Source organism: Pezoporus flaviventris, unplaced genomic scaffold (assembly GCF_033815535.1).
Source record: "Pezoporus flaviventris isolate CSIRO_AGI_PZ_B2104156 unplaced genomic scaffold, CSIRO_AGI_Pfla_v1 ptg000001l, whole genome shotgun sequence".
Taxonomy (NCBI): Eukaryota; Metazoa; Chordata; class Aves; order Psittaciformes; family Psittacidae; genus Pezoporus; species Pezoporus flaviventris.
In genome coordinates, this window is record NW_026892549.1 from 58,828,245 (window position 1) to 58,842,551 (window position 14,307).

The 14,307-nt window shown below is 43.7% G+C and overlaps 1 protein-coding gene across 13 annotated transcripts in view; it reads right to left on the reverse strand.

The window, feature by feature from the left end:
• The window catches only part of TRPM8 (transient receptor potential cation channel subfamily M member 8), a 50,349-nt gene that overhangs the window by 15,407 nt on the left and 20,635 nt on the right, over nt 1–14,307 (reverse strand). For 4 of the 13 annotated variants that reach the window (XR_009744461.1, XM_061459746.1, XM_061459726.1 and 1 more), the window contains exons 8-17: nt 13,974–14,041; nt 12,377–12,574; nt 9,933–10,035; nt 8,983–9,101; nt 8,352–8,642; nt 7,659–7,754; nt 6,638–6,767; nt 3,599–3,744; nt 3,012–3,124; nt 2,333–2,549 (exon numbers count right to left, since the gene is read on the reverse strand). Coding sequence is in view for 11 of the 13 variants with exons in the window: in XM_061459746.1 (XP_061315730.1) it covers nt 2,333–2,549; nt 3,012–3,124; nt 3,599–3,744; nt 6,638–6,767; nt 7,659–7,754; nt 8,352–8,642; nt 8,983–9,101; nt 9,933–10,035; nt 12,377–12,574; nt 13,974–14,041 (1,481 nt within the window). In the remaining 2 variants the exon portion in view is untranslated. The other 9 variants (XM_061459736.1, XM_061459767.1, XM_061459775.1 and 6 more) reach the window with 8 other exon arrangements.

Genomic DNA, 14,307 nt, shown 5'->3' on the forward strand with positions numbered 1-14,307 from the left:
GCTCACATGTGTACACCATTTGAGCTCATCGTGGATCATGTCATGGTCAGCAAACTGCTGCTAGGTATTACATTTATTCTTTCCATTACCTGACTTCCTATTTCTGAATTGCAAGTCTAGTGGAAATCTCTCCCCATTCTCAGTCTGATTGGTACTGCACCCTGGACCAAAAGATTGGGCAACTTCTGGATCCAATTCAGAGGGGACTAATTAAGACAAGTAGCTTAAGTAGGAGAAACCTCTGCCAGGCCTGAAGAAATAGACTAAGTCCCTGATCCTAATTCTTTTAATTTCCATTGAAATCAAAGCTTAGTAGAGTACTGACTCTATAAGCAGTGAGCCTCTGGAACTGTCACTTTGCTATTCCAGTTGCACAACTGTTGCATTGTGTTCACACAATGGGATCCACTGCTAAAAATGGACAGCCGTGGAAGTGACTAGGGTGTCAGGCTCAAGGTATTACCAGACACTATTTCAGCATCTTGAGACTCACACACACCTTTCTTACTACTGAAGCTACCAGAGGCTGTGCACTGAGTAGGGACAGCATTTCTGACACCAATGGCTTTGGGTTGTCTCTGTTTAGTAACCCCCTAAATCAAACATAAGTTGTCTTGCTATAAATGGCAGCGAGCAGTTTTGTATGAACAGCTGGATGCATCTGGTCCAAATGTCCTTCACAAAGCAGTAAGTATATCGCTGCACCACAGCTGTATTAAATGCAGCAAGTTTAAGCCTGATCCCTCTTCTATTAAGGACACAATTGTGGGTGGAGGAAAGAGATTTTGGTCTAAAGCAGAAACAGAGATAAAGCCAAGGTAGGTGTGTGTAAGGAGATGAGAACAATCAGGGCTGCAGTGCTGTTCAGTCCTTCAAATATCAAGCACTTGCCATTGCTAAAAGCTTAATGTGCATGGAGGTTTGGTCCAGACTCCTTCTCCATTTGAGAAAACAGGGCTTTCCTGCACATCCTGTAAGTTTTCCCAATCACCTCACTGGAGGCTACATCCATGCGGCTAAGAAGAGAGCAGGAAAAAGGCATCTCCCATTTCATTATTGTCATGACAGCTCTAAACAGGACATGAGAAAGTAGCTCCAGCTAGTTAAAATTCCCTTAGAACTTCCATCAGAAGTGAAAACAGGGCTGAGCCAGTCAGTGCCTTATGATTCAGATACAGCTCAGTCCCCCTGAACAGTGACACAACCTGTTTTACATTTGGAACCACGTCTAGCTGTCACTCCCGCAGACACCACTCTAATCAGAGGGCTGATTCCTCCCCAGTTACCTGACTGCAGCAGCTACAGCGTGACTCCAGGCAACATCACTCTTACTGGGACATTGCCCTGCATCTTGCCCCTTAGCAAGATAGGTTTGAATCCAAAATAGGCTTAAGATAACTTTAAACCCTCAATAAAAATCTCTGTTTTGACTCCCACAATCAAACTTTGGCCAACAAAAGTTTGGCCACCAACTAATGGGATTCCTGGGATCTGAAGCTGTTCTACCTGCTCAGGGTACTGACAAATAGTGACACTGGGAGGAAAAAAAGGGTTCTATCCCTAAGGTTTTCCCCAGGACTTTTGCTGGGTGCACACAGGAAGTGCAGTGACAGATCCAGAGACAGAGCCTAAATCAGCAGAAACAACACTCCATTGGTGTTCTCATTGCAACAGTCTTTGACTTTTTCCCCCATTTTCCTTAGCAAAGAAAGCTGCCTTAACCAGGGTACCCACCACCTTGACTACTGGAAAGGAAAAAGACCACACAGCAAGTTAAGCACAATAACATCAACACTCAGCAATGTCATTTGATCTCAATGTAAGAAATGTTATTGCAGGGTGGTCTGATCCAAAAACACTCATATGGAGACTGCCTTACAGGACAATGGGAAAGCAGCTCTGCACTGAAACCACACATCCTTTCTCTTCTGAAGAGGCAGAAATCATTTGATCTAGAGGTATGCACCAAGATAAATGTGTTAAATCTAACTTCCTGATCTCAACTGCTTTGGAAATCGAAGCCAAGCATTCCTGAGAAATATCTCCACTGGCATCAGTTTAATCCACACAGCTTCAAAGTCAATACAAATTCCTCTCGGTGCATGGACTCTGCAGCTATTGGGACACAAATAGGAGGGTTAAAAAAGAAGTTAACTGTGCCTTGAGTTGCCTGAACATATCTACCAAGAAGTGGTTCCCCTTTAACTCCGAAGCAGCCTGCACTTCCTCACGCTACTAGGAGGGTAAAAACCACAAGGCACTAAGTATTTTTGGGTTTAATTTAACTTTTTAATCTAGCACTAAATGGTTTTGGGTTGCAAGCACTGCCTACTTGTCTCACTTCATCACAAAGCAGAATGAAGACCAGGACGTAAAGGATGATCTCCAGGGCGGTAGGTTCCTTCTGGAAATCCATAAGCAACACGTAGGCGAAGAGTAACAGGAAAGCGATGTAGAAGATGACATTCCAGGAGAAGACCACAAAGGGGGAGGTGAAGAAAGACACATAATACAGAAAGAGTTTCTTACTCTTCTCCACAGGCTTTTTCCTGAGGAATTGAAAGAGGGAAAAGGTGTCAAAGCAGAGCTTTTACACCTGGAAACATTTCTGTTCTTCATCAAAGTGAAAATGAGAAAGGCTCAATGTCTAGAATAGGGCATTACTTTCAAGGTGAATGCATGCTCTGACTTCAGGCATGCAGTGAAACTGGCACATCTTAACTCCAGAGCAGAGTGAGGATATGATCTGTCAAAATTCTATTCAGCTATTAAATATCTGTTTGAGAGTGACTGAACACCGAAGCAGGTTCTCCACAGTGGATTTAGAGTATCCATCCTCGGAGATACTCAAACCTCAACTGGACACAATCCTGGGCAACCTGCTCCAGCTGACCCTGCTTTGAGAAAGGGGTTGGACTGGATCATCTCCAGAGGTCCCTTCTGACCGGAACTGCCCCACGTTTCTATGACTGACTTGTATTGCTTCTCATAATGAGAAGCCAGTTGATTACCTGAATGAGATGAAGCCACAGCCTATTAAAGGGAAAAAGAACAGACACAGTATAATCTTCCAGTTATTAGTATCTCTTGAAATCTCTCCATACCACTGCTTGGAAAGGAAATTCTGTAGGGAAAAAGAAAATATCCTCATTTGTTCTAACAGCAACAAAATAACCTGGGAATGCTATTAGATTTAGGAAAAAAAAAAAAACAAATCATTGAGATTTCAATCAAAATACCTGGGATTCCTGTTTCAAAAATACAGCAAGCTTGGTGTTACTAACAGTGTGCTGGTTCCTCAGTCCAGCCATCTACAGCCTACACAATGAGGGGTTAAAAATGAGGTTTGATCTGATGTATAAGGTACTTCACAGTGGGTAGCACATCCACACTATGCAGACACAAAGCTGTGCAAGGGAGAAGTCACTTCAGGTGGTCTTTATCATCCACCTCATCGTGATTTACAGCTCTTCATCAGCTCTTCCTCTCCTGACTTAGCATTTGTGGGCAAATCAGCCACCTTCTATTTCCAAAGAAGGGTATTTTTAAGGTATTCAGAGTTACAGTAATCGATGCACCTTCCTTTCTGTGCCGTTACCTGCACTCCTGGCTGTGCGATGAACTGCTGGTCTCTAGCTTCCACTGCTAGTTTCAGACAATTGCTCCCTCCCCAGGCTTCACAGGAGTAAGTCATCAGCTGCTCAGCCAGATCTTCGTCATTGCTGTAGCACTCAGTGAACAACTCTAGAGGGAAGAGGCAGCCCCACACTGAGCTCTGTGCTCAGATTCAATTTCCCACCAACTTGGGTGCAATTGTCTTCAGTGATTTCCAAAGTGTAATGTTCATAATACTAAAGCATGCAGACACAAGAACTCTTGCCGCACTTTCAGCATGGTAGAACAGGTTGTGTGTTGCTTTACAACCCCACTTTCATGTATGAAGAATTCACGTCTGGATGGAAAACTGAAATACTAAACCAGCCCAAATTGAGCTGCTAAAAATTGAGTGAGAAATAGGAACTTCTCCTACTCAAATGACTCAGTATATCTGCTTGTTTCATCTTCTCATTCATTTAGCATTGATCTAAGGCCAGGCTGGATGTGGCTGTGAGCAACCTGATCAAGTTGAAGATGTACCTGCTCATTGCAGGGGGGTTGGACTAGATGACCTTTGAAGTTCCCTTCCAGCCAAAACCATTCTATGATTTTAATGACCTAGTCAGTCTCAGTAGTCCCATATTAACAGTAAGGTTGAACAAGGTCAGAACCTTAATCTTTTTCACTGGGAAATGCACTACAAATATAGTTGAGTTTAGAACAGCCCCAGTCATCTTATTCTGCCCATAGATTTTTGCCACTAACATGCATTTAGAGTAAAAATATTTCTCTTTCCAGCTCTGGATGTTTCCCACTCAAAGGCACCGCTCCGTATTGGTTTATCTGTGACAGCACAACTGCCCTCAAGAGTGATCCAGCCTCTCCTAAAACACAGCAACCTTCACTAGAAGCACTTCTCTCCAACAGCACATTTCCCCAGGCATTTCAAACAGCTGCATCACCATAACAGCAAGGATGTACACACACAGCAATGCTTTTGGCTGGTGTTATCACATACCCTGCAATATGCAGACAGATCTTGATAGACAGACTTCAATGGGATGTGTTATTCACAGTGTCTTGCTAAATAATCAAGGCCTGAGGGATGTATATAGCTTTAGGAAAATCTACTGAAGCAGTTTTTGCCTTGTGAAGGAGGAGATACTTTCTGGTAACAAGCAAGATATTTTCAGTGTGGCCTCGAGCCACCCCTCAGTGAATGGTGAAATAGCTTTGCTGACATGTACACTCAAATCAAGCTTAAGTTCAACAGGCCAATCTAGTCTCCACTAGCCCAGAAAAAGAACAAACATGGTCTGCTTTTAGGAGCAATAAACCAATATCCATCTGTGGAGACTATTGTGACCTTTCAGTTTGGAAAAGGAGCCTGTAAGAAAGATGGGAAAAGGCTTTTTAACATGGCCTGTTATGACAGGACGAGGCATGATGGTTTTAAACTAAAAGAGGGGGGATTCAGGCTGATGTAAGGAAGGAGTTTTGTACAATGAGACTGGTAAAACCTGGCACAGGCTGTCCAGAGAGGTGGTGGATGCTCCATCCCTGGAGACATTCAAGGCCAGGCTGGATGTGGTTCTGGGCAACCTGATTTAGTGGAAGGTGTCCCTGCTCATTGCAGGGGGGTTGGAACTGGATGAGCTTTGAAGGTCCCACCAAACCCAAACCATTCTGTGATTCTGTGATTTCCAAGATTTGGCTAAATGAAGCCATGACTGAACAGATCTATTCCTGGGGACAACACCACCTCAACAACAAGATTGCACCTGAGACTTCCAGAAGCTGTTTCCAGCAACATTTCTATGGCTTCGTATTGAACCTGCAGGACTACTACAGTTTACCTGTCACCTAATCTGATGTATGGTGGTGACAGCAAATTGCTGGGCAGCAAAGCAGTTACAGAGATCCACTGTTTTCTGCACCATGCAAGAGAACAAGGCCATAACCTGCAACACAGCCCCAGAGGAAACACCCTGTTGTATCTCCCTACGAGTTTAGGAACCCAGGTCCTGCACCACAGGGTTCACCACAGATAAGCTTGGCTTTGTAAGTTGTGGGTGCTACAAATGGATCCCTGCTATGGTATCTGGTTTTCATTAGCATGGTTCTCTGAATAACTTGCAGAATAACTGGACACTGAGGAAACATCAGCATTATTGCTCCAGAAAATGGAAGTGCTAAAGCAAAAGAACATCCCCCTGCTCTCCTGTCACCCATCACCCCCATTAAATAAGAAGCTACTGGCCACTCAAGCCCAGGAGATGCAGAGCTCCATTCTGAATCACTTGCAAATGGGGAAACTGAAGGTTATATAGAAGAAAAAAGATACCAAAACCTCAGATAGCTCTGAATTATCGATTACCAACAATATTACTTCCCAGAATAAGGAAGGTATATGATGACTTTGCAGCTCAGAATTGAGGAATTCAATACACTTTTTTACTGCCATTTCTTCTCACTCCCCCAAATAATACCTGAAAGGTGGCTTTTCTCAACCTGAAATTACCAGCACTCACACAGAAAACTTCTCTTACTCTATATTCTCCTATTTCTGGCAACCCTGCCATTAAAGGTAGGTAGCTTTTCTTCCCAGGGAAAGAAATTCTCTACCCAAACCTTCCCCCACAACGCCCACTCTTAGAGACAAGCTGTTCAGACAGGACACACAGTTTCTGCTCGGAACAGATGGTGTGGAAGAGATTTCCAAGCAGTAAAAACACATTAAAAGGAAGCATTTAATGTTGGATATCTAGTTTTCTAAATAAAGCTTTCTTTCTACTTCCTTTGGAGATGCCATTTCTCTTCTTTAACATCCAGGCTGGATTTCTAGGCAGCATTTCAGGCAAAGTTCAGCATTTTTGCTGAACAAAACAAGCAGGGTTATCAATTTTGCCCTGCACAAAATCAAACCAGCACTATGCAACCACTGATAAAGCACCAGACCTGGAGAGCATTAAAACAAGTTGTTTTCCTGATCTCTGCCCCCTCATATTACATTTCTAAAGGACTTAAGGAAGGTACTTACCTACTGCTCTTGTTTCATACTCATTAGCAAGTTCCTCAGACTCCCCAGCAGCATTTATATCATTCTTCACCTTTGCCATGCTTTTGAGGAGCTTACTGGCCCCAAGGGCTGCCAAAGTGCAGCCTCTGGTCTATGGAGAGAGAGTTCAGTCATGCAAAGCCCTCTGCAAAGGGAATGTGACAGAGTCTTTAAAGCCATACTCCTTTCTTTGCAGCTGCTCAATTCCCAGTCAAGACTGGCAAAGGAAGATCGTGTCCCACAAAACTAAGGATAGCTATCTGACTTGATAATAGCACTGTGAGCAACTGGAAAAGGTCTTGTGTTCAACAGTTAAGCATCAGCTTTGCTGATATCAGTATCTCCAGCTGAAGAGTCACAAAATTGGGTCTGCTTTGTCACAAGCTACACTACGAATTCCACTGTGCACCCAGCTGGACTAGTTAGGTGTACCCAGAACTGCCCTAATGGACTACATTAGTCCATTCCATTCCATCTACATGTGCAGGGAAGAAGCACTTTGTTTTGGACACATGCAGTCACTTGTACAGGGAAGAAACAGTTTCAGACATGAAGACCAATGCGATCAGGAGCATCCATTAGCTTTGCTTGCATTAGCCTCGCATTTTCAGACTGAAAATATGTATTTAATACAGTAAATGTAGTGCCTAATCAAGATTAGAAATTGATTTAAATCAAATACCTGGAATCAGAACACATCCATAGTGTGGAATGGGTGGGAGGTCTGCATCCAAGTTTGAGCACAGACAAGAACACAGAGCTATAGGTAAATACTAGCTTGGACTGCTGATTCAAACATGACATTGGGAAAATGTCATCCAAAGGAAATCCACACTCAAACACAAAATTGACAATATCAAACCTACTTACAGAGTCAGCTAGAAATTATCTCCTCTAGTTTTGTGTTTGAAGATGGATCCAGAGCCTTCAAAGGCCTATAAACCAAAGACAAGGAACACCACTGTGCTGTTTGCTAAGAGGGATAGAGGAGAACTCAACTTACTTGCTCCCAGATGACTTTAGACAACTCTTTCTTGTTCTGAAGAACTGACCAAATAAACAGAGCTTGCAATGGGTGCCTTGTGATAGGACACTCATCCTGAAAGAAAGAGCAACAACTCCTCAGACCCAGGCTCACCAAACTGTTCTTAACAGGAGCAAATCCTAGGCTGCCACTCTCCTGCTTTCATACTTCCTTGCTTTTACAGCCAGATCCCATTGATCCTCTCTTTTGGCTATCTAGCACTTATCACACACTTAGGTTATATTACATGAAGTGCAAAAGGACACTCCTGCAACAAGCAAGGTTTAAGATACTAGAGTCTGTACTAAACTATGAGTGCAAATTCCTCATGCTCACCTGGCACCTCTGTATCAGCCTCTGGATTGACACTGGTATAAATTATAACTAGAGCATTGATTGCTCCAATAGGAAATACTTCAACTCAACACCCAAACTCACCCATTTTTATTGTGCTTAAATGACCCTTACATGCACTTGTAAAATGGGACAGTATATTAAATGTAAAACAAGGCTGATACAAGGCCAGGCTGGACAGGGCTTGGATCAACCTGCTCTAGTGGAAGGTGTCCCTGTCTAGGGCAGGGGGGTGGAACTGGATGAGCTTTAAAGGTCCCTTCCAACCCAAACCAATCTGGGATTCTATGATAATTTTAATCCCTGTTCATCACTTACTGAAAGCTGTATCTCCATCTCATCCTTGCTATTTTTGTCATCTCTTTTGAGACCCCTTCGGAAGTCTTCAACCATCTTCCACACGAATGTGAGGAGTGCATCGTTATAGGAGTTCTTTGCGATCTGCAGGTTCTTGAAAACCAGGCTGCTGAAGTTGTTGGTGTACAGCTCTCGAAGGACCTCTGTGGTTAGGAACTTCCTCAGATTCAAACCATTTTCCAGGAAGAGTCGGACAAATTTGGGCCTGTCTTTCACTAGGGCTGTGAACATGACATCCTGTAGGTCAGCAGACTAGGAAGAAATGGAAAAGCAACTATTAGGGAGCATGAGAGACATGTAAAGATTACTAAGGGCCTGACACATGTGGCTACCTGCCACATTTTCCTTCATGCTGCCACATTTTAATCAGTTTGTTCTGTATGAAACTACCTTTGTTGAGTGGCCTAAAGTACTTCTGGCATGGGCAGATAACCTTTGCAGTCAGTGTTGTCAGTGCAAGGAGGAATGGACGCTTGTACTTATCAACCTCAGACGGTGCTGAGATAGTGGCTGCTGTTACGATGTTCCTCTTCCCCCTGCTCCCCTTTCCCATGTCTCTGACATGACACAGTCAGACAGAAGTGGTCTGTACCTCCCAGTTTCGGTCATTAGTGAAGATCTCATCACTGGCCAGGTCCAACTGGTTCCATTCCAGCAGCAGCTTCAGCTGCCCATTCCAGTTATCCCTGTCATGTTCATTGGTGCTGAAAGCTGCAGAGAAGAAACAATCCTCCAGGTAAAAAAACAGAGGCAGAGGAGCTTCCTGGTGTACTTGTTTGTCTCTGCTTTCACAGTCTACCTGACAAGACCCATATCAAGTGTCTTTCCCCAGATTGATGCCCATCTTCCCAACTGGGTATTAGAAGATGCTGGCGACTTAGAGGCATATCTATTGTCCAACATAGACCACAGATGAACTGCAAAGAGCACATCATTAACCACAATCAGCACAATGTATCTTTCAGGCTCCTCAGTATCCTGCATCCCCTACACATAAGAAATTCTGCAGGAATTCCTCTCAGTCGGGCCCTATGCAAGAAACATCACGAGAAGCTCCAGGGTGGACAGGGCCGTGGGTGACATGGTCGAGTTTGAGGTATCCCTGCCCATGGCAGGGGGTTGGAATTGGATAATCAACATATATACCAGAAGATACTTGTTTTTACATTGGAGGATGCCGAGTAATCCATTTACAGGATAAACAGTATAACTACAGAAGATCCTTTGCTTGGCTTCCCGACTCCCTGTTGTCTTGCATACTTGTGTGCTGCTCTCAGAGATGTCACACCAGCATTCTAAAGGCTCTGCTAAATGCCTTCCCAATTATCTGGACTGTGTCTCTATCTCACCTGCACTAACACATCCCATAATGCTGCTGTAGCCTGTCCACACCACTCCAGATGAAGACAAGCTCCACACCGTGTCAGAAGCTTAAGGAAACCTGTTCTAAAAAGCAAATAGCCATCTTTGTTTCATTTATTTAACAGAAGAAACTCCCCCTGAAAACCAACCAACAACCAAACCAGAGAACCAATCACTTGCCTTTGTAGAGAGCGAAAGAGATGGCATTGCTCACAATTTCATCTCCAGCTTCTTCTATTTTGATAACTGTCAATAAATGAGGGCTCTCAAGGACTTCTTTGATCTACAAAAAGCAACAGTTCCATTTCAAAGCAATCTTGGCTGTTCTTTAAAGGAAATTTCCCACCACATCACAGCAAAGCTGCTTCCCATCAGTCCTATTGCCGTGTACAGTTAAAATTTAATCAAGTGCAGATAGCAGTAGCTTATAAGATTTATTTTCAAGTCACCAAAGTACAAGATTAATTCTCCTCTGAACATACAGCAAAGAACTGTGAATCGCCTATGCAGAATGTCATAACCAAAATGATCTAATCTCAGTAATTACAAACTACTCATCAAGAAAAAACAGATTGTAACAGCATAAGTTTCAATAAAGGTCTTGTTTGTTAGAGAACAGTTTCTACATCCTCGTGCTTTGTGAAAAACAGAGGACACTTCTCACATAACCAGCCCTTATAATGTTCCTTCCATTCGAGCATGTAGAAAACAAATAATCTTAGACAAGATTATTTCAAGATTTACTAATCTTGGACAAGATTATTTCTCTTATTACAACCTTATTACAAATTTGTTAATCTTAGACAAGATTATTGATCTTCAACAAGATTACAAGAGACATTGAGGTTCTGGAGCAGGGCCAGAGAAGGGCAATGGAGCTGGTGCAGGGAAGCAATGGAGCAGGTGCAATGGTGCAGGTGCAATGGAACCTTCTGGAAACCAGAGGCTCAGGGGCTGTTCTTCCTCTTTGGGGTTGGATGCCACAGCCCCCAGGCTCAAAGTGCAAGTTCAGATGTGGTTTCTGCAGGACTGTCTCTGCAAAAGGCCATTCCTACCCTTTTCGCTGTAAGTTTCTTATTAAAGAAGCAGAAAATTGCTGAGATTGGAAAATAGCTCTGGAGATCTAGTCCAAGCCCGTTGCTTGTAACAGGGGCAAATGGAGAAGGTTCCCCAGTGGAACTTGCAGGTTGTCCCATGGACTCACTCTGCCAAGCTCTGACCAAGAGATTTTGAGTGGAGCCTTGCCAGAAACAACAGCTGCTTGAACTTCAATAGCTGTTCAGACTTCAATTCCAGCAGCTTTGATTGGTTTATATCAAAGAAAATACAAATGTTTCACTGTCTGAATTCCTCTCTGGTGCCTGCAAACAAGTCACAATGGCGCAGTCATGAAAAAAAATACAGGCTGGGGTGCAGAAAACTGAGAGAAGGGGCCTTAAATGCAATATTCCCTTTTCCACCCCCCACTATGAGCTTCAACTGAGATTTGAATGTTCAGTGACTCCCCACTGTGAGCGTGGGTAGGAGAAAATTAACCAAGAGAGGAAAACCAAATCAGACGCCAAGCTAAAGCATTGGGCAGTTAACTGAGAAAGTCAATTAGCTCAAGTTAATGGCTTGTTCACTGAGCTGAGAAGTTCTTGGAACTAACACCTCAATATCAAGAACTCCAATGTTTTAAAGATTGCAGAAGCATATCTAAAATGAGGTTGTCCTGAAGGTCAGGTAGCCAGAGAGTTACATCAGGATTGACACAAGCAACCTAAGCTAGCAGATGCTCTCCTTACTTCTCCAGTTTTCCCAGTCTCCAGAAAACACTCTTGTAATGAACAGTTCCATATGGGTGACTATATCCTGAAAGCACTACCTCTGCTCAAAGAGGTAAGGAAGAGTAAAAGAAGATTTTGCTGATGTATATGCAGTGTTGTACCTTCAACTTCATTCCACGTACACAGTGTAGTAAGTCACTGCTAACAAAGTCCTGATGGAGATGGCAAAGGGACGCTGCTGTGGTGAAATCCTGACCAAGTAAGCCTCTAGTCCTAAACATCCCACTCCTACTCTGGAAGGGAAATCAGTATCTTAAGGGATGCAGGAAGACGGGAACTTTAGCAACAAATGAAAGAATGCCAAAATAGAATCACTCCAGTATCAAAGTCCATGAGGTAGCAGCGCTAACCCTTTGTCTCTGAGCAGGATGTAGCAGCGTGAGGCCTGATTCAGCAAACAGCCCGTTTCTCCACGTTTACAAAGCACACAAAATAGCAACCCCAACCAGCACATCAGCCAATAGACACCTACAGCAGACATTGCTCCAGAGCAATAGCAAGCATCCAGGGAGCAGACAAACCATGTGGTTTTGGCTCTCCTGTGCCTGGACATGTGCTGCCCACCCAAAAGATTGCAGTCCCCACTCTTTTTGTTCCAATCCCTGTAAGTTATAAGAGTTTGGGATTTTTCTTTTTGGAATCTCTATGGATATACCATGGCAAGGAGCCCCACACATCCTATAGGTGTATCACCAGATAACAACATCACTGATTTAGAAGTCACTAGCTGCTCCTGACCTCCTGTTTCCTCTATCATCCTCCCACTTTCAGCTCCCTGAAGTAGCCTACACTTACCCATTTGATCCAGCTTTCAGTCTCCTCTTCCGAGAGCCTTGAAATGGTGCGAGGCAGATACCTGAGCAAGCTCTCCTTGACGCATGAAGAAGCAAGAGTGCCTTCTGCCTCCATCAAGCTAGCAATAACATCAGCAATCCGACCAGAGCCTTCCACCACAACACAGGGAATCTTACTCTTGATGGCCACATTGATAGACTAGGGAGCCAGAGAAGGACAGGTGATCACTTGAAGCATGACTGTGTTAGGAGATTACTATTCAGTAAAAAGACTAGAGATTGTAGAGTTAGGTGAGAAAAACAGGAATCCATGGTCCAGAGCAGGGCATATTTAACATTTCATTTTCAGGTTTGCTCTAAAACCTGAATGGATGCTTCATTTCATCTTGGGACCTCTGATTAAGACACTGAACTCTGCATCTGTATTCACTTACAATCTATCTGGGAGCAAAGCTGAAATTAATCATGTGAATGGAACCCAAAGACCCAGGGAGCATACAGGGAGGCTGGGATAACGGCCTGGTTCAGAGTAATTGATTAATCTTAGCAGTGAAGCAGTTACAAAGAATGTCCTTTGAATTCCCATTATCATCTGACAAGCCAATCTGAAGGGCATAGCTCTGGGCACAAAAGGTAGTACCAAGATCACCCAAAAGAAAAGATCATAAATATCACCTGTTTCAGTTTTATTGACTCAAGCACTGACATACTCTTTTCACTGCATTCTACCCTCTTGCAATTCCAGCCCATTTGCCAGTTTTTTCTCAAAGTCCTGCAGCCCAGGCTACATCAGCTCCTCTTCTTGCTGTTCATTAGAGCCATCTCATCCTCACAGTTACCATGCCCTTCCCACACATCCTGACTGCACATGACCTTGGTTTGAATTCCCTGCTGCTAGGTCCCTTTGCTCCCTCAGTCACAACCCCTCTCTGTGCAGGCCACTCACCTTCACTCTTGCAAGGTTCATCCTCTTCCAACTTGTCATCTATCTGAAGGTGATGCCTGCTCCCTCCCTTTCTAGGCTTAGAAGGGTCAGAGTCAGAGGAGCCCTCCTGCCTTGCTCAGCTGCCTACACCTAAAGTAGGTGCAGACCACAGTTCTCAGGAGCAGCAACCATGAGGCAGTTCAAGCAAGCTCAAAGCCAGAGTATCTCCAGCACAGCTCCTCCCTGTGTATCACAAGGGAGCACTCATCTCCACTGAGCATGAGCAAGCCAAGTTTTCCCAAAGCTAAGTTCAGGCAAAATGGTACTAAAAAGCTTGACACCTAAATGACTGACAAAGACACTTCTGACTGCTGCTCAAATTAACACAGGAGAAACATTTCCATGCTGGATTTGCTATGGAAGAACTGAACTGTCCCAGCCAACAGTTTCCAAGGATGTCAGCCTGAGGCAGAAACTTCTTGCACAGAAAATCTTAACTGAAACAAACTTCAATCCAATTGCAAGCCAAGTCTTTCCACAGCAAGTGCTGGGCAAGCTTCAGTAATAACAGGACTGTCTACTTGATAAAGGTGCTTGTGGCATAACCTCTCTTAACTCCTAAAGCAATGTCCCGGTTGTCACTCTTGGAAATGGGTAAAAGAAATAAACTTACTTTCAAAGTCTCTTTTCCTCCACCTTGGGCAAAACACACGATTGGAATCTTCCCACCATAATTAGATTCTGTGAAACATGCCAAGAGAAAAGCAAGAAAGGAAAAGAGTGAACCCATTGATGCAGCTTGAACACCTCCTTTTTCCTGACAGATTTACAAGCAGTTCATGCAAACACTTCACTACTGGATTACTGTTGATTTTGCCAAATCCATTAACAGTTCTTCCTGGTTTCAATGGAGAGTTATTTTTGCCTGATGTTCTGCACAGCTCTCTTCAGACACCCTTCCAACAGGTGATTGTTTCCTCCTATCAGGTATCACTTTTAGTAGCTCC